The sequence below is a fragment of the Gadus morhua genome, chromosome 6 (genome assembly GCF_902167405.1).
Source record: "Gadus morhua chromosome 6, gadMor3.0, whole genome shotgun sequence".
In the NCBI taxonomy this organism is placed as follows: Eukaryota; Metazoa; Chordata; class Actinopteri; order Gadiformes; family Gadidae; genus Gadus; species Gadus morhua.
Window position 1 is genome coordinate 17,671,482 of NC_044053.1, and position 20,206 is coordinate 17,691,687.

At 44.1% G+C, this 20,206-nt stretch overlaps 1 protein-coding gene across 2 annotated transcripts in view; it reads right to left on the bottom strand.

Annotated features, from left to right (window-relative positions):
- grid2 (glutamate receptor, ionotropic, delta 2) overlaps positions 1-13,923 on the bottom strand; it is a 376,215-nt gene extending 362,292 nt beyond the window's left edge. For both annotated transcript variants that reach the window (XM_030358523.1, XM_030358524.1), the window contains exon 1: positions 12,830-13,923. In XM_030358523.1, the coding sequence (XP_030214383.1) occupies positions 12,830-12,917 (88 nt within the window). In that variant the 5' untranslated portion in view covers positions 12,918-13,923. The remainder of the gene's footprint in view (positions 1-12,829) is intronic.
- Between the last annotated feature and the right edge of the window lie 6,283 nt (positions 13,924-20,206).

Here is a 20,206-nt window from a genome sequence, read left to right on the forward strand (position 1 = left end):
GTGTTTAAACCCTCGAGCAGAAGAGTAACGGCCACATACAGGATGCAGCACGTGATGCGACGCCAACTGCAACAAACAAACAAATAAGCGGCACATTATGACTGTATGAAGGTGATTAGCAAAGCGTTTAACACTCCTCTGTTACAACGCTAGTCTCTGTAATCACTACCGGTGTATTAAACACCCAGGGAGGGTGGGAAGTGTGGAGGAGGGTGGGAAGTGTGGAGGAGGAGGAAGATGAGGAGGGGGAGAGCATAAGAGAAGCATAAAGAGAGGAGGGGATGAGCATTGAGAATAACGTCATCATAGAGGAAATGGTGCAACAGAGCTAGAGAGATAGAGGCAGAGAGAAGAGAGAGAGAGAGAGAGAGAGAGAGAGAGAGAGAGAGAGAGAGAGAGAGAGAGAGAGAGAGAGAGAGAGAGGGTGACAGAGAGAGGGTGAGAGATAGAGAGAGACAGAGATAGAGATAGAGAGAGGGTGTGAAACAGATGTGAGAGGGAGAAAATTTAAAAGAAGAAAGGGACTGAAAATTGAAAAATAGATAAGGGAAAAGATAGAAGAGATTATTCGAGAGAGAGCAGCAGAGGGGAAATGTGAGAACTGCATATCTGAGTGTGTAATAGAAGGAAAGTCATTCACATATACCAGCAACTGATGAAGAGTGGAGCACAGTCACCTTACCTGTATATCAAACCCAGTACCCCAATGGGTGTTCACTTATTCTCTATCCATGCATGTGTTTACTCGCTGGTACTTTGGGGGAAAACCAAAAAATCAAGACTAGCATGGAACAGCAAGAAGACAATTGATGAAAATCCATTACTTACTTCTGAATGTTCTGCACGTATCCATCTATATATTAATTTCACTCTCATCAATCTATCCATCCATCCATCCATCCATCCATCCATCCATCCATCCATCCATCCATCCATCCATCCATCCATCCATCCATCCATCCATCCATCCATCCATCCATCCATCCATCCATACATGCATACATACATACATGCATACATACATACATACATATATACAATCACATGGGCCATGGGACGTGCGTGTAAAGAACAGCCTGCTCCTCCTTAATCACAGCATGTACCGCTATCTGTTTGCATGTTGTCCTAGACACTGGTGCAAGGGTGTTTTAGAGCCATGAAAAGCATCATGTCAGTGGTTGGCCTTTACCAGCAATGATGCAGAGCAGACAAGCCCGTCACAGCTTACCAATCCACTACTGTGGGGTCTGTGCGCTGGGAAAGACATCACAGTGAAGCGCAGGCACTCTGAACTTCAAACGCAACCACACAAAGGCGCACACTACACACTGCACACGCACACACACACACAAACATCTATTTACATTAAATGTGTGCCTGTGTGACGATTGCATGCGTATGTCAGACAACACAAATGTACAACAGTAGGCAAACATGTTATTTACATGCGAGACCACACATCGACAACAACATCCCTGCCATACTTTGATATACACACACACCCACTCACATACACACTCAAAGATAAACAGGACCGCAAATGCAAGAGTGTTTGCTGTGCAGTGGGCACGCTTACACACACAAACACACACAAACAGCCAAATATGCCAATTATATATTGAATGTCAGTTCACGGCAGTGCATTTTTTTATCTCTCTCCTCAGAAGTTTCTTTCATCATTAGCGGAACCTTCTCGTTTCATTTAACCAGCTCATAGCTCACCAATAAAAGAAAATATTGTTGCCCGACTTTACTGTTTGTTCAGCATAATTGTGCTATATCAATCTGCAAATAATCTTCAGGAAACTGGAAATAAATTCTGTATGCGTGACAGAAAGAATGAGAGTTGGGTGGACTCGTTACAGATGTAATTGGAAATGTCACCCTTGTTGTGCACCAATCAAAACAAATCCCCAGTACCTGCAGAAGTGCTTAGCATATAAATCTGATCGTTACTTGGCTCGCTTCATAATATGTATATCTTAATCATGACAAGCAGTGTTCCTGTACTGACAAACAGATAATCATCTTTACTTAAAACACAAACTGCTGTGCACCATGGGATCAATATAAATGCATGGTTAATTTATTAAATAAGCAGAATGTATGAGTACGAAAACATGGAGCCGGGTTATTGCATGTTTGTCTACATATGGTGGCAAGAGAAGCATGCTATTCAGATGAACAACACTGCAGTTTGTGTGTGTGCATGCGTGCATTTTGATTCGGTGTGTTTCTGAATGTAACACGAAAATGCTAAATTGCTACAATCATCCGGAGACACGGTGATCTCTGCTCTAACCAGCCCTTCCAGGCCCATCTGGTCCCTTCTACTTGAACCTACCATGGCTGTCGGAGGATGAACCAGCATCGGCGCGGCCAGGCTGTCTCCCTGGCTCCATCTGCACTCTGTCTCGGACTGGTGAGCCTACCTCTTACCCACCCCTGACTGTCAGGCCTGCTCAAGCTCACCTGACAGTACCACATGCAGACCCATGCAGAAACCGGACCTCTCCCCCCCTGATGTTTCACTCCATATCTCTTCTCCGGCATTGCTTTTCTCCCTCTTTCTTTCTTTCTCTCACTCACACGCTCACTCATCAATCTTTCTCTGACACCATATTTATTTCTCTAGTTACTGCTCTCTGCTTTTTGGCTTACACCATGTTTTTATCTCTTTCTCTTTCTTCTCTCAGTTTTTCCTTCTTTGCTTTGTTATTTCTCTCTTTCGATATTTCACCTGCTGGCTCCCTCAGTGTCTTCTATTGATCCATCCAGCCCCTCACTGTAATTTCTACTCATCTCTGGGTGGCCTGGTTTATAGTTCTGCCTCACTGGCCGGGTGCATATCTCTCTCTCTCTCTCTCTCTCTCTCTCTCTCTCTCTCTCTCTCTCTCTCTCTCTCTCTCTCTCTCTCTCTCTCTCTCTCTCTCTCTCTCTCTCTCTCTCTCTCTCTCTCTCTCTCTCTCTCTCTCTCTCTCTCTCTCTCTCTCTCTCTCTCTCTCCCTCTCCCCCTCACAGAATTTATCTCGCACTCCCCCGACATGAGCCTGCCATTCACACAGCAATACACAAACCCCCCCCTCCCCTTCATCCACTCCCCTCCACACTGACACACACACACACACACACACACACACACACACACACACAGACTCCTGATAACGCAGTCAGACTGTAGTGTCTGGTGCATGATGCATGCGCGCATGAGGCAAACAGCAGGTGCTAAGTTCTCGTTGAGAAAGAAAATGTGCACCAGTACATCTGTCCCCACAGCAATGTAGTCAGGAGGTTGATATGAAGGGCATCACTGTCTGCACATACGCATATATCATTCTCAGACACTCATGTTACCCACACACACCCCCCCCCCCCACCTACACACACACACAGGCATTTGTTTTTGCACACATGAATGAAAGCACAGGTGTATGAATCAACAAGCGAGTACGCTACGGTATGCATGCACTGGGACACAAGGTGCTCACACATTCCACCAACCCACACACACACACACACACACACACACACACACACGCACGCACGCACACACACACGCACACATACATACACACACACACACACACACACACACACAGTAGCTAGCCGAGGGTTTGAACAGGAAGTGCAGTTGACAGCTGTGAAAGTGGTAGACAAAGCCGGCCGGGGAACCCATTCAGCCACACTGAAATGTTCAAAATGCTTTCTCCATGGAGAGAACCCGGGCACTGATGCCAAATACAAAACTCTCTCTCGCTCTCTGTCTCACTATGTATATGTATATCTCTCTCTTTCTCTCTCAGAAATCGCATTCTCTCCGTCCTCCTTCCCGACTGAAAGAGCTATCTCATTTGGGACTGTCTGGCCCCGAATTACAGAAATGGTCTTCCCTGTGGCTTCCACGTCTTTGCGGGACGGAACTCCCTCGGACTGGGGCTCCTCTTAAGAGCAGAGGATCTATGCCGCTTCCTCTGCCTCTTCACCTTGACCGATGAAAACCACTCAATACACGATACAGCTTGTCCCTGTGAAAACACTGTACTACCCATTTCTTGTTCTGACTTTTTCTCTCTTTTCTCACTCGCTCCCTCCATCTCCATCTCTCTCCCTCTTTATCTGTATGTGTCTCCCTCTCTCCCTCTCTGTTTCTATCTCAAATTCCAATCCGCTTCTTTTGAGGGGTGTAATGATACACATATTTGTACCGAACCGTCACATTTGTACCGAACCTCTGTAACCACACTTTGGTGTGGTTACAGAGGTGGACTGCGTTGCGTAAATGTGGCGTACATAGCTATTAGCGTTAATATGGCGAATGTAAAGGCTTGTTTTGCGATGCGGAATTTAAAACTTGAAGTCGGAGTTCCCCCCGGACTGTTTAGCCAAAGTTTACTACTCCGACTCCGTAACTACGGAGACCCCTCAGCAGCTCTCCGTCGGCTATACGCAATGCAATTCGCCCCCCGAACGATCTTATATGTTGACTAAAAACCATGTAAGCAGTGTAAGCAGAGGACCAATCACAGCCCTTGCCGTCTCTGTAGCGTCGACCAATAGGTCCATAGCGTCGACCAATAGTTAAGAAAAATATTTGATGTGCACGTAAGCCACGGAGAGGGTCTCCGACAGGCTCCCCGGCTACGGAGAGGGCTCTCCATGTCTACATACAGCACTTTAACATGCACACGCATTTGAAAAGGCACCATCCAGGTGTTATTATCACCGTTGCTGTGAAAAAAAAAAGCGAGCTGTGCATCCCCAGCTCACGACATTATTTCAACAACCCCTGTCTGGGAATTCAGAAATGCAAATGCCATAAGGCCTAAAAAAAAAAAAAGTTTGGTTCCTGTTGGTTGTCAGTTGAGGTCATGGGTAGGTAGGGAATTTATTTTATTTTTTTATTTTATTTTTTCCAGCGGCAGCGAATGATAGGTAGGTTGTTTTCATTTAAAAACGAGAAAATTCGCTCATCCTTGTACAGAATGAAGAGGTGCTGTACCAAAACGTAATTATAGTTTGCATCAAAAATATATATATATTTTTTTTCTTTTTTTTTTTTATAAAGCTCATAAAATAATTTGGGTCGCACATAAATTGACATGGTCGGTCGGAAACCGGAACCAAACAAAAAAATTTTTTAGGCCTAACCAAGTTTATCGGTGTTTCCATTGATGCTGATCTACGGCCATTCTCCGTTGTTGACAAACAAGCAGTTTTTTTTTTATTTTCCCCTTAACTATGAACCGTACCGTCATGTACCGTACCGTGACTTCAAAACCGAGGTACGTTAGCTACCGTTACACCCCTACTCCCCCCTACTATGAAAGCTATTTAACAATGTTGCAGAAGTAATACCATACAGAAATAAAAAGGGATGCACAAAGAATATCGGGTTTCACAAATTATCAGCCGATAATGGCAAATAAGTATTCTATGTATTGTTCCAATAATGACAATACAGCTAATAAACAGGGCTCAACCATAGGGCCAACTGACAAATGCTGCATGATGTTGTCACGTTCACAAATCCAAACTCTGGCTCTCTCTTGAGTAGAGCCACAAGCTGTTGGTGTGATAGATTAGTGGAGAACAAAACAGCAAACATGTCATCGCCGGTTTGATGGTTGCAACAGTCGCAGAGGAAGAAGACACGATTTGAATGTGCAACACATGTTCAGCAAGGCTCCATGATGAGTAGGGAAAAAGTATACTTGTTTTAACACAACGAATCTTTAGTGTTATCTGTAACTTGTGTTTACAATAATTTGTGATGTCGGTTGGTTGGTCGAAAACTAGATACTATTAACTTTGATTATCGGTTATCTTATGTCATCAGCCTTGAGAAGCAGGAAATTATCAGTTTTCTTATCTGTTGAAAAAAACCTTATCGCAGATCCCTAAAAATAAAAAAATAAATAATGTTAACAACAATCCAAGCATAAATAAATAAGGAAAGCAGCATGGAACGACAAAACATTGTGTAGAAAAACAAAGATAGACAAAACATTAAAGACTCTCTCTCTAGCTCTCTCTATATATCTATACAAATAAACAAATAAACCTTCTCTCTCTTTCTTATTCACATACACACTGATACTACAATCATCGAATTTCAAAATGGAGCCGAACACAAAAAACAAATAATAATGATAATACACTGCCAGAGTATTATCTTTAGTGCGTTATGATTAGACTGCTTAAATATGACAATAATGAGATGCTGGTCGTTATACCAGCACTGAATTCCAGGGATTACATACTCTGGCCTCATTATTACTGCCTTTTGTGTGGGCGAAACATAAGATGTTCCGTGTTAACGTCAACAAACAGGAGTCAACAACACAATGTTAATAAAACCCAGAAGCCATCGTGTTTCATTTAAACAGTTTTACCAAACAAAGTTTTGAAGACAGTGACAGAAGATGCACAGTTTACTGACAAAAGTAGTTCAAATTATTAGAAGAGCCTTATCTCTGCCTGTACACAATGAAAGAATATGTGAGGCATAAAAGAGGCATTTAACAAGTAGGAAATAAAAGGAAGGATGGTGAGGGTATGAATGTGTAGGCATTAGTATTAATGTGTCATTGTCCAGACGACAAGACATTTCAAAGTAGCTATCAGACTCGAAAAATACAGTTTTATTTCAAGATTTAACATTCACTATACTATTCAAGGGGCTGCTAGTACCCATGTTCACTAATATAAAACAGAAGCAACACAAACCAATAGCCTTTAGAGCATGCAAACGCTGTCCGTCTGGCAAGCTAAACCCTACTCTTCAAACAGAGCTGACCCAGTTAACTATCATGTCAAGAACATTGTCCCAATGCAAGCCATCAAGTCAAATGCTTGCAATCAGCTGACACAGTCGCTGAAACCACACCAGCTGACAGCCGCAAAACCAAAACAGAAACTGGACTCGTGAAATAGAGTAGTTTCTCCGGACAGAAACAATAAAGAAGAATCTCTACTTTTTAGGCTGGCTTTGTTTCTCTTAAGACCTTCATTAAAACCATCCGCTCTAGCGTGTCTATTTCTACACAGAGATGGTGAGGAGCTACTTAGGGGAATTGTGTTGGGCAGGGCTTCTTAAAATGAGTTTAGGATAATGAGCGTAATTTATCAATATTTCAGGGAAATGCTGGGCCCAAATGCTGTTTCGGGAAATAGCTGTGCCTGCCAAATGGTTTAACAGAACGTTTGTACATGGGAAATATCCTCAAGCACCCCTTATATAGGATACAGCCTGTGTAAGTCAGTGTCAAGATAAATTACCTTCACTAGCTGCTTCACTATGACCCATGATATTATCCCACATACGCATATATTATATTATACTATTATATTATACTATATTATATCATAATATATCACATTATATTATTTCGTATTGTAGATCATATTCAGGGGATCCTACTTCAGGACAATGTGTTCAGTTCCGGCAGTAAGTAGAAGTTTGACTGCTGAATAAGTACACTGGGACTCTCATGTCGTTCTGTGGAGCTAAGACCCAAGGCATTGAAAGTGTAACAAAGTCTGTGAACTAAAATGTTCTCCTGTTAAAGTACAGAGAGAGAGACCCTTCTAACTGGATCCTTTACGGGGGTGGAGAGAGAGCTGAGAGAGAGGGAGAAGGGAGAGGAAACGAGGGAGAGGATGGCGGAGAGAGACAGAGGCAAAGCGAGAGAGAGGGATGTAGAGAGCGAGAGGGACAGAGAAAGAGAGAGAGAGAATATTAGTTGTGTGTGAGAAACCATGTCTAAACAGTTGTGTGACAACATACATGTGACATACATACACACACATAAATGTATACATACACGCACACAGGCAAACACTTAATCCATACGAAAAAACCCTATAAAGCCCCCTGCAATTACCATGCAGTACATGATGCAGAGAGGAGCCAGGCACACTGCCTCCCGCTTCACATGGTAAGATGGAGACAGAGAGAGAGAGAGAGAGAGAGAGAGAGAGAGAGAGAGAGAGAGAGAGAGAGAGAGAGAGAGAGAGAGAGAGAGGGGGGGGGGGGAGAGAGAGGGGAGGAGAGAGAGAGAGAGAGAGAGAGAGAGAGAGAGAGGGGGGGGGGAGAGAGAGAAGGAGAGAGAGAGAGAGAAGGAGAGAGAGAGAGAGAGAGAGAGAGAGAGAGAGAGAGAGAGAGAGAGAGAGAGAGAGAGAGAGAGAGAGAGAGAGAGAGAGAGAGGGGGGGAGAGACAGAGAGAGAGAGAGAGAGAGAGAGGGAGGGGGAGAGCGGGGGAGAGAGAGAGAGAGAGAGGGGGGAGAGAAAGAGAGAGAGAGAGAGGAGAGAGAGAGAGAGAGAGAGAGAGAGAGAGAGAGAGAGAGAGAGAGGGGGGAGAGAAAGAGAGAGAGAGAGAGAGAGAGAGAGAGAGAGAGAGAGAGAGAGAGAGAGGGGGGGAGAGCGGGGGAGAGAGAGAGAGAGAGAGAGAGAGAGAGAGAGAGAGACAGGTCCAGAGACTAAGAGAGAGAGAGACCGGGAGAGAGAGTGCAGAGACTAAGAGAGAGAGAGACTGGGAGAGAGAGAGTGCCAACACTAAGAGAGAGAGAGAGACAGGTCCAGAGACTAAGAGAGAGAGAGACTGGGAGAGAGAGAGTGCCAACACTAAGAGAGAGAGAGAGAGAGAGACACTGGGAGAGGGAGTGGAGGGAGAGGGCGAGGCATTGATGCCAGCTCCCTGGCAGCTCAATCACATTTAATGCCTACCCGGTGCAAGATGAAAACGGCTGGCGGTCGCTGCCACTAAGATCAACGGCATAACTGCGACACTGAGAAGGGTGGATGAGGAGCACGCTGCACGGACAGCCAGCCATGATGAAACACACGCTCTCCTCCTCCTGCAGCACCCCACCGCCCCCCCACCCCACCCCGCCCCCGCCCCAGCACCCAGCCCCCTCTACCGCTCCCTATCTCTTAATCTGCACCCCGCTTTACTTCTTGTGTTTTTTTATATCCATGCCTCTCGTGTGTGGGACCAGCGGGATGTGCCTTTGATACTCTCCCCGTCGCTCTCGCTCTCCCTCTCTCTGTCTGTCTCTAGCTCTCTCTCTCTTTCTCTCTCCCTGTGTGTGTGTGTCTGCCTCGCGCTCTCTCTCCCTCTGTGTGTGTCCATCTATCTCTCTCCGTGCCTCTCTGTCTAGCTCTCTCTCTTTCATTCGTTAGCAGCAACAAAGAAATGAAAGGGGTTTTACTTCCGACGATGTCAAAGTGATGCGGGTGCTGAGTATAGTCGTACTTCGTTTCCCCTGCAGCCCTCAGTCGATACGTCTCACACACACACACATACTTGCAGGCACACACACAAATGCACGCACACACACTCACTCACACACACACACACACACACGCACACACACACACACACATGCACATGCTTTGGTCATTTTGAAAGATAGAGAAGAAAAAATAAAATCTAAGAAGAAATAACACAATGTTCTGTGATTTAAACTATATCCATTTGTGGATCTATTTCTCCCCTCAACTCCGTAGTTGATACAACATATAAACACAAATCTGTGCGCACACAGGTCTGCAAGATGAAAGAAAGAGAAAAAAAGAAAGAAACCAAAAAAATGAAGGAAGAAGGAAACAGCACTCAATGATCTGTGACAAACTATAACCATATGTTGGATGAGAGAGAGAGAGAGCAAGAGAGACAGAGAGAGAGAGAGAAAGAGAGAGAAGGGGGCAGACAGGAGTTGAGCGAGGGAGAGAGTGAAAGGTAATATTTTGGGAGAGATAACCTTTTGTTGCAAATCAAAGTACTAGCAAGGAAATGAACAATTGATTTAAGCTGAGAAATCACATAAAATGTAGGGGTAAAATAAAAATAAATTACAGACTTCCCACTTCTTCCTCTTGGTAGACGTCAAACACCAAAAAACAACTGCATCACACACGCATACCCACACTGACACCGAAACTCCCACACATACAACAATGTTCATCGACATGAAAAATAAAGGCCAAATGCGTGTGCCTTCTCCTTTTGTGACGGGGGGGATACAGCACATATAGACCACCCACCCACTGTCTAAGCTACTAATTAGACTTCAGAGTGGCTTGGTTTCCAGAACTACACCGGGTCAACAAAGACTAGCCCCTCTGCTCATTAGCCACTGAATCACTGCCAGTCCCTTAATTCAGGCCAAAATACGCCCATGTGAGATTTGAATGGATCACACTGCACAAAAAAAGGCATGTTGAATGTCGGCCTGCAATATCCATTAGTAGAAGCTTGCAAAGGGTTTTCAGCGTCGAAGAATATCCGTTTTACAAGCTTCTGATAACAGAAGGCACATTATGTCCACAATAATGTTGTTTTCTGAATTTGGCACAAATGTGGCACGTTAAATATTTTGAAGGTTGATTGATCTTTTCAAATGATTTTATAAATATGTCAATTCCAGTTCTATGGTACCACGAGATCTCTTTGAAACAGCATTTTGCTTACACGTTGGGCCTAGCTTCAACAGTGAATGAGTGGCCCTTGTGTAATCACTATCTATTTGACACATAGAAAACCAACCCAGCGTATGTATTTAGCTCATAGTTATGTCAAAGGGTTTGAATGGTTTATGATTGCATGCTCCACCATCTGGAAGCCAGGAGTTGTAGAGAAAGGCTGTTTTAAGCCAACCAAACATTCTCTGGGCACAATCTGACTTCGTAAACTTGGATGTTGTAGAAATCCGTCCCAGTATAAGTCGTCCGAACCCAGTACTGAATCAATGGTTGATGACAGCTAAACTTTAAATTCTCTTATTAAAAGGGCAGCACTCTTCAACAGAATGAAAGCAGCAATTAAAAACACAGAATTTGAGATTTTGAAGCTAGCTCTCTACCAGACCCCAATTAATAACTTCTGAAACTTTTTGGGTGGAATTCATGATCTAATAAATGGATGTTAGCCCACAACATATGTTAACAGGAATTATTTCGTACAAGGGACTTGCAACATGATTTCAATGGCTTGCCAGCAGTAGGTATTGACGACAGACAACTGGCAGTAATTGTCAAATCCCTGAAACATTCCGCCAACTCACCGTCATATGGCAGGGCGGTCGGCCCCAGCTTAGGGCCAACTGCACACTCTTCGAGCTACCTGCCAAATTGGACGGCCGACAGTTCTGTAAATCAGCTGGCGGTGCCCTAACTAGCTCAAACAGGAAGGCATTTTGTAGGCTAGCCATGCTGCCTTGGCTGCAGCATAATGCAGGATATTGTCTAATAATGTGCTGTGGGTTTTCGTCTGCTGTGGCCTTTTTGAGCGTGTGTATGCGTGTGTGTGTGTGTGTGTGTGTGTGTGTGTGTGTGTGTGTGTGTGTGTGTGTGTGTGTGTGTGTGTGTGTGTGTGTGTGTGTGTGTGTGTGTGTGTGTGTGTGTGTGTGTGTGTGTGTGTGTGTGTGTGTGTCGAAGAGGTGCCAGCATAATATAGGCCAGATGCATCAGGTACAAAACACAGAGTCCCTTCTCCACAAAGACAGGTGTTTATCTCCCTGATGGAGTGCGTTAAGTGTGTGGGTGTCCTCATGTATAAGTGCGTGCGTGAGTGCTGTATCTGCGTGCGTGTGTGTTGGCCGGCGCGCACGCGTGAGCCGCTGTGTGCGCTTACGTAGGCGTTTGCGCGACTCGCACGTATACGTACGCATACACACTCACACACCAACTACGGACTATGGTCTATCTAAGCTCATTTTAGGCTGTGACTACGTGTGCCCACTACCACCTTGCGTTCCCATTCTGCAAGACATGCTCTCTCTCTCTCTCTCTCTCTCTCTCTCTCTCTCTCTCTCTCTCTCTCTCTCTCTCTCTCTCTCTCTCTCTCTCTCTCTCTCTCTCTCTCTCTCTCTCTCTCTCTCTCTCTCTCTCTCTCTCTCTCTCTCTCTCTCTCTCTCTCTCTCTCTCTCTCTCTCACACACACACACACACACACACACACACACACACACACACACACACACACACAAAATCACACCTCTCTTCCGTCCACAGTCTCCCCTCCTCTCTAACAACGGTGAGACAGCTGCTTCGCGCACGCACGAATACGTGCCCTTAAATTGGAAACCACGCTCAGCCACTCATTGCCGCACTTTGCAGATGGCGCTGGTCTAGGCTGGATAAAGTCTAACTGCTTTTCCGTTTATTTAAGAAACAATAAAGCGTAAATGCCTTTAATAAGGATCTCTTGCCCCTGAATAATAGATTTAGATGTGATAGGTTGAATGGTCGCATCATCTCAATGACAACCATAAACCACCTGTTCAATAATAAACCTACCGAGCCGTGAGCCAATAATCGAGGCCGTATGGAAGTTGCTCTTGAATAATGAACATTGCCATTAGATAAACCGACAACCACCCGAAAAGAGCAGATCTCCCTGAGATAATTGAATAGTGATTAAAATGCTTGGGGAACGCTGCGCACCGCATCCAAAATACTCCCAACCCAATGAAGTTGGGTTGAGGGTTGGTTGCGCATAACGAAGTGACATAAAACACGTCAATTTGGCCTATCCTATTAGTCTTTTGTGTGAGTCAATCATATTAGATCAAGTCAAACATGGAACATTAAGCCGCATCGCAATCACATCGGTGACCGAGTCACCAAAAAAAAATGTAATCCGATCAAAGAGAACCGTTCAGCCGCAGAATCCCCGGCCGTCAAAGAACATTAGCGCCCAGCAAGCCGAGCTGCATTCAGATTAAACCCAGACCCCTCCAGCTCCTCCGCGGTGTCGGAGTCAGACCCTTCGTGGTGGTGGTGGGGCTGCTGAGTTATAGGTGAGAGAAGAAAGGTGCAGTCACTTACCGATGTGGATGATTGAATCCGAGAGCACTGGCTCACACTCTTGAGTCCATATCGAGGCAAAAAGCAACACAGCCGTCACAAGTTTCATGGTGCCGAGGCTATAGTGGTCCCCTGAATGGTGCAAGAAAAACCAAAGCTCCCTCGGTGAGGGCAAATAGTTTTAAATCCCGAGGACGGTTGTCTCCTCTCGATCCAGCCGACGTGGTGTTCAAGGTGTATTCTTTGGGGGGATGTCTCTTCTGGGGGAAAGCTCGACGCAAATCGTAGACGTTTAGAGGAAAAATAAAAGCCGGATAGAAATTCCGAGTTGCTTGTTTAAACAGAACCCTGTTGAAGCCCCCCCTGACATTAAAGCCTGTCTGAGCGATGAGAGGTGGCTTTATCCGAGCCGCAGAGCAACTGCATCCGCACGCCGACGCATCCGAGCCCCAAATGGAGTGACTGGTACGGTATTTCAAGTATAGCCCGCGAAACCGGTCGTCAGGCAGACGGGGGGAATGAGACTCTTTCCTCGGTGGCGTTTTCGTGTAAACCGAAGGTCCAGTGGATGACTCGCTCGTGACTCCCAAATGTTCAGAGCTCGCGACGCATTTCCCCCGCCACCAGCAGCCTCATTTGCCCAAACGAGCAGCCAAAACTTCCATCTTCCCCCCAACGTTCTTCCTTCCGACTGTGTCCAACGTTAACCCCCCTTTTCCACCGCGACTTTTAAAACATCAGTATTGTATGAAAACTGGCCGTGTCACTCATGCGCCAATAACACGATGTCCCATATTCCGGAATACATTTATTAGCAAGGAACGGAAATAGAAGCCAGAGAAAAACAGCTTGCGGTGGAAGACGCAGATACCACTCTTTCTTACTGCAAAAAAAAATATCCCACCACAAACGATGTGGTAGATTTCACCAAAAATGCTCGCAATCAAAGCGGCAATCCGCTTTGCTTGTGGGTAGTCGTAGCAACTCAAGCCAATACGGTAGCGGGTGGAGTGAGGTATCCGTTAAGGAGAAAGGCAGGGATAAGCAACATAGACGATAGTCGAGAGAGGGAGTGAGAGAGAGAGAGAGAGAGAGAGAGAGAGAGAGAGAGAGAGAGAGAGAGGGGGGGGAGTAGAGGGGGGGAGGGAGGCATCAACTACAGGCTACAGCGAAGAGCACGAGCAGTTGCCAGCTCCGCGCGCAGCAACTGTCTGGAATGGAATTACCTTGGAGGAGGGTGGAGGGGTGCGCGCGCGAATGTGGGCGCGCAGAGGAGGCTGATGGGAAGGAGGAGGCGGTGGAGAGGTTGTCAGAGTGAGAGACCGAATGGGAGAGAGCCAGGGATTGCAGCCAATGCCATGTGAGTGAATTGCTTCTACAGATCTGAACAGCCCATATAATTTACCTCTTAAAATATAGACATAGGTTACCATGTAATGAGGAGGTATAAAGGCTACTGAACAGATCTTCTGAGATAAGCCTATAACAATGCGATGCAGCAAGTCATTATATTCCCAATCGCTCGCTTCCCAATCTTGACCATATCTCTAGGGGGAGATACATAAATCAAGGCTTAAATCATGGTCTTTATTGGTCCATCATTTAGTTACAAGTTGTGTACATGATTCGAACAATTGGTGAAGTGCTTGCATTATAGGCTTTGTTAATTGTGACAACGAGTAACGGACCTTGAAATCAAAATAAGTCCAAAACCTTTATTGTTCACAAGGGAGTACAACACACACATGTGAACGTAATGTACTTCACCCTTCACCTGTGTTCATTCTTCCCATTGTCTCTTTACACATCAACCCTCCTGCAATCATCCACCCATCACTCCTCCTCTGAGCACCCAGACATCTTAATCTGGCCCAGACCCTGGATTAGGGATTAGGAGAGATATGGGTTTTAGATGAGTGTCTGCATTCAAGGGAATGGAGGATTAAATGGATAGTGAGACTAAAACGAGAAGGAATGAAAACTATACCGTGAGATCCCTCTGGGTGATAGCATTGTGGGCTTGATGTTCTTATCATAAGTGTTTATTCATCATTCACGCTGAGGAAAACACAGTTTGTTCCAGATCGCTCGCTCAAGGACACAATGCAATGCTGTACAGCGGCAGTTAAAGTTAACAACACAGAAAAGTCATACCGAAATATATGCAGTAAGACTGGCCGCCGTCTAGAAGCGTGATGATGATCATTAATGCAAGAAATATAGAAATGATAAAACCGTAGAAGGATTTCATCTTAAAGTTGCTTCTCCATAGCCTCAAATTCACACGGAGTGAGATTATAGTAGCCGCTATTGTTGTGACTCACACTGATAATGACACTAGGCATCGTGCTCAAGGAGCACTACAGGTAGACCGCAGGCATCCGGGCTTTGAATGCAGCCCCCTGCAGTTGGGGGTGAATAGTTCTAGACTAGAATAGTTTTAATAGGTTTTTTTTTAACCTCAAAGTTGCTATGCAACGCTATATCATTTTTCTGGACAAACTATGAATCTATCGTTTTGACCTTTAATTATACAACTGTTCATTTAGCCAGCTATACAGAACAATCAGGCAAAATAGCAACTCAAATAGTCCTGTAAATGTCATAGACTGACTCATAACGCCATTATCACATCACTATGAAGCCATTAAACATCTCCGTTTATCATTTAATCTAACTTCAGATTGCTATTTATTTGCTTTCAACCTTCAACTTTGTTTCCCCATGAGTATAGAACGTCATCTTTATTTATGCTATCATTTATTATTGATGCTACTACTTTATGTCGGGCCAAGTGGCAATGGTTGTACTCCTAACCCTCTCCTGTGAGGATGAAGCCCTTTATAGGTTCCTTAACGTTTCTCTCTCTACCTCTGGGATCCTGGTAGTGTTTCTCGGCCCTTTAACGCTTAAGAGTGTTGTCAGACGCCTGTGAAACCATTTCGGGCTAGATACTTATAAAGTTGTATGTCGTATTTAGTTATATTACATAGTTATGTAGCATCTTATCCTAGCTATCTTTGTTGTACAAGGGGAATGGGTTAACCTAGAGATTGTTAGTGCTTTGCACTTTGTTCTGTGAACATCCTTATTGTACCGACAGCGATATATTGTTTCACTTTATTATGACAGATGTACTTTGTACTGTAAGTCGCTTTTGGACTCGTGTTTGGATAAAAAATGTAAAGTTGACAGCTTGTTTGATTATGTACACATTTAACATCTTAGCAGCAGGGTTGTGTGTGTGGGTGTGTCTCCTATAAGCCTTCATAGCCTTCCATCGTGTCCTGCTCATGGAGAGCACTCTGCAAGGTCAAACGATTGAAGAAAGTAACAACAACCCATACGAGAAGATTGTCGTCAGTAAGGCGTTTCGACACCGGAACACACAACCTGCCCACAATGAAGAAAACAATTTAGTGCAGTGAAGTGATGTCCTGTCAGGTCAAACAGGATGGTACCCTGGCAGAAATCTGATGTGATGTGATGAAATTGTAAAGAATATGACGTGAGGGAATGATCTAAGGTTAAAATGTATATTTAAATTTCATGGCATCTTGAAATTCATCATTTAGTTCATTTGTAACTCTAGTATTGCATCTCTGGATTTGTGACGATGATGACGACCACGACGACGACAATGACAATGACAACAACGACGATGATGATGACAATAATGATTTATGAGCATGAGACATGGTAGGCTACGTCAGCCTGTGTGGGGCCTCGAAATAAAGACGCCCATCGCAGGATGAACACAGCCCTTAACGTCCACATCAGGTATGTATAATTTATGTGTGTCACAGCCTTTAATAGTGACCGAGCATCTTAAATCACTTAAAGCGGTGTAGACAAACGGCAAATCAATGAACTGATGCAGCGTACTAAGGTAAACAGACAGTGCATGTGAACGTATACATTTGAATACGACCATGCGCACGTCCACACTGGTTAGACATTGTAAGGCTATGGAGCGCATGTCAATGCATTGCAAGCCCCTCGAAAGTGTTCACTCAGGTGCGACATATAGGACACGTATACTAAAGAAATAACAAATACACAAACACACACATTCACTAACATACACACACACACACACACACACACAAGCGCATAGTCTAATTTAGAAAATTAGAAACTGTTATCACTTTATTAATTCACTTTACCCAAACAACACGCGTGCACAAAATTATTCAGCACATAATTTCCATTGTTATGAATAATTCATGAAAGCCATATACAAATAATAAATATTTCATCCTTTGATTGGCCATTGACCTTCTTACAGTTACTTCCATACATAAACATTTAAATATAACCATGTCACAGTAGCAGCAGTTAGACATAGTAAGAGTATGCAGTGCATGTAAATGCATTATATATACCTTGACAGAACAACTAAAGGGCCTCATACACATGTATACAGAAAAAATACACAATTAGGGCATTCACACACACACACACACGCACACACACACACACACACACACACACACACACACACACACACACACACACAAACACACACCTCATACACTACCTCATTTTGAAAATTGAAAAACAGTTATCCTAACCCTTAATTCACTTACCCAAACAACATTCACACAATGACTCAGCACTTGATTTCAATATGGATATATAATTCATGAAACCCATCTCCAAATAATAAATATTTCATCCGTTGATTGGTCGTTGACCTTCAACGCCCCGAAGTCCTGTCCTCATTGCCGTAAAATACCATGTAACGGCGTTCGTGTCGAGCCTCTTGTAAAACAAGACCTTCCATTGAATTGCTTATTATCTGATACGTGTGTGAAATCTTCCATGTTGACTAAAAAGGGAAAGGAAAAGTTGAACCTTAAATATTGCATGGATGATTGCCTCCCTCCATAAAAGCTCCTGTAGAGCTCTTTGATTTGGTGTTGAAACCTTGTGCGATAGGGGGGGGGCGACTACAGCACTCAGCAGCCCATGTCTACCCCCTTGTGTGGCGGGCTGGGCTTTCATCCTCCACTGTTAACCAGTGGTGCTGGGGTTGAGTTGGAATCTGAGAAAACTACCGACACTGCTGCCCCCCCCCCCTTCCCACACACACACAGCCAAGTTCAGGCATGGAAGGAACTGACTTACTGTTACAGTTCCTCTGCTCCATTAAAGCCCAAAGCCAAAATTAAACCTCTTTTAATGTTTTTTTTACTTTGTCCTAAACGCCTCAGACCAATTGGCTCCAATTGCACCTATAAAATCTGCACTGAAAAATAATTCAATTGAGTTGATTTTCGTCATCAGGGAGTGAGCAGTGAAGATGGGAAATCTATACTCCCTTAAAGCATAAAGATCTCAATAAATGTGACTACCAATTTCTATGTAAAGGGAATTAATTGATTTTAAACAACATGCCATTGGTATTTATGAAGAGTCATTGGAATAATAAAGGGCTTTAGACTAGATTTAAAAAAGCTATATTTAATGTTTTGTTTAATTGATTAAAATTATTATTGCCATCATTATACTTGATATGTGTGTAGGAGATATACATTCCTACAGTAAAGAGAAAAAGAGCTAGTCTACACTCACGTCGGCTGATCATTTTACAAAGTGACATCCTGGTTTATTAAAATCCCTAATTGGAGATGTGCAATAAAGCAGAGAGCCATGTGCTACTTGAGAATAAAGAGAAAGATTAATGAGGGAGAGAGAGAGAGAGAGAGAGAGAGAGAGAGAGAGAGAGAGAGAGAGAGAGAGAGAGAGAGAGAGAGAGAGAGAGAGAGAGAGAGAGAGACATTAAGATAATGCATGATAATGATGGTAGTATAGCGATTATGATATTATAAAGAACATGAAATGTAAAGGCATATTTTATTTACCTTACGTTAAATGTTTTTGTGATTGCATCATCAAGTCCAAGTAAGTGCGAACAACATAATAACCAATATTTAAAGGGCTGGGGCATGTTGGACTGGCTGTGAAAGAAACCAGTACGTACTCCCACTATCTCCTATTCAAATCCCTCCTAGGTTTTGTCCCCCCATAATATCCTGTTTTTCTGGGAAGATATGCTCTGATGTCATTTCAAATTATCTTTAGACAGAGGCAGAGAAAAACAAAAAAGAAAAATTTTCACCTCATATGGACAAAACAAAATAATATACTAATAATTAATTTTTGTTTCTGGACCAACTGTTTGGTTCTACTTGGGGAGCACTATAGCTGAGTTTGTTATTACTATAAACACGGTGCGCACACACAAGCACACACACACAAACACACACACACACACACACACACACACACACACACACACACACACACACACACACACACACACACACACACACACACACACACACACACACACACACACACACACACACACACACACACACATAAATAAATGAAGCCTGTATGTAAACCTGCATTACTTCCAACACCTGGATGGATCAATGACACCAATATTTCTTCTGCATATCCTCCAAAAAGTCAGAATGTCTTTGAAGTGTCTCTCTCAGACAGGGTTAGTAAAGGGGATGGATCCATTTTTCTTATTTTACTCATCCTTGACGGGCTGTCCTTTTCCTCTGCTCCTCTTTGGGTCGTACTCCAAACTAGGTTGATATGTGAAGCAAATGATCACAACTTATCTAGACGAAACACAGCTCCTTCTAAACCTTTAGGAAACTGGTGAAATGGCCTCTCCCGTCCATCCATCCCATGGAGCACGGTCAATTGCTACAAGTTCCCCACATGTCCATCTGACTGGACCAGCTTGACCAAGGGGAGCCTCCCCGATTCATCGTGCCCCAGCACTGTTCCAGCTGATAACGGAAACTGAGACAGACAAAAATCCAAGAAATGGATGCGAGCCACGAGTGTGGTGGTGGGGGCTGCCACTGGTGGAGGCCTTGTGGAGGCAGATCTAACACCTGTCTCCCACCAACCTCCAGGTCTGCTCTTCTGCTGCCAAAGACGGAGGCTGAAAGGAACAGAGAGGCGGATGCTTCTCTTGGCTCCCCCGCCTGTTCCGACCGGCGAAGCAGAAACAAGATGTCCTCCAGCCTAGAACTGTACGTTAAGCGTTATTGACTGCAGAGCTAATATTGCATCACCTATTAATATGGTATTACGGCATTGTTATTTTTTCCACCCAACTTTATATGCACACTTTTTTTGTGGTATAATCCAGTATTTTGAATGTGTTTGTGTGTGTGCTTGTGAGCATGTGTAAATGTGTGTGTGTGTGTGTGTGTGTTTGTGTGTAAATGTGTGTGTGTGTGTGTGTGTGTGTGTGTGTGTGTGTGTGTGTGTGTGTGTGTGTGTGTGTGTGTGTGTGTGTGTGTGTGTGTGTGTGTGTGTCTGTGTCTGTGTCTCTGTGTCACTGTGTCTCCGTGTGTCTGTGTG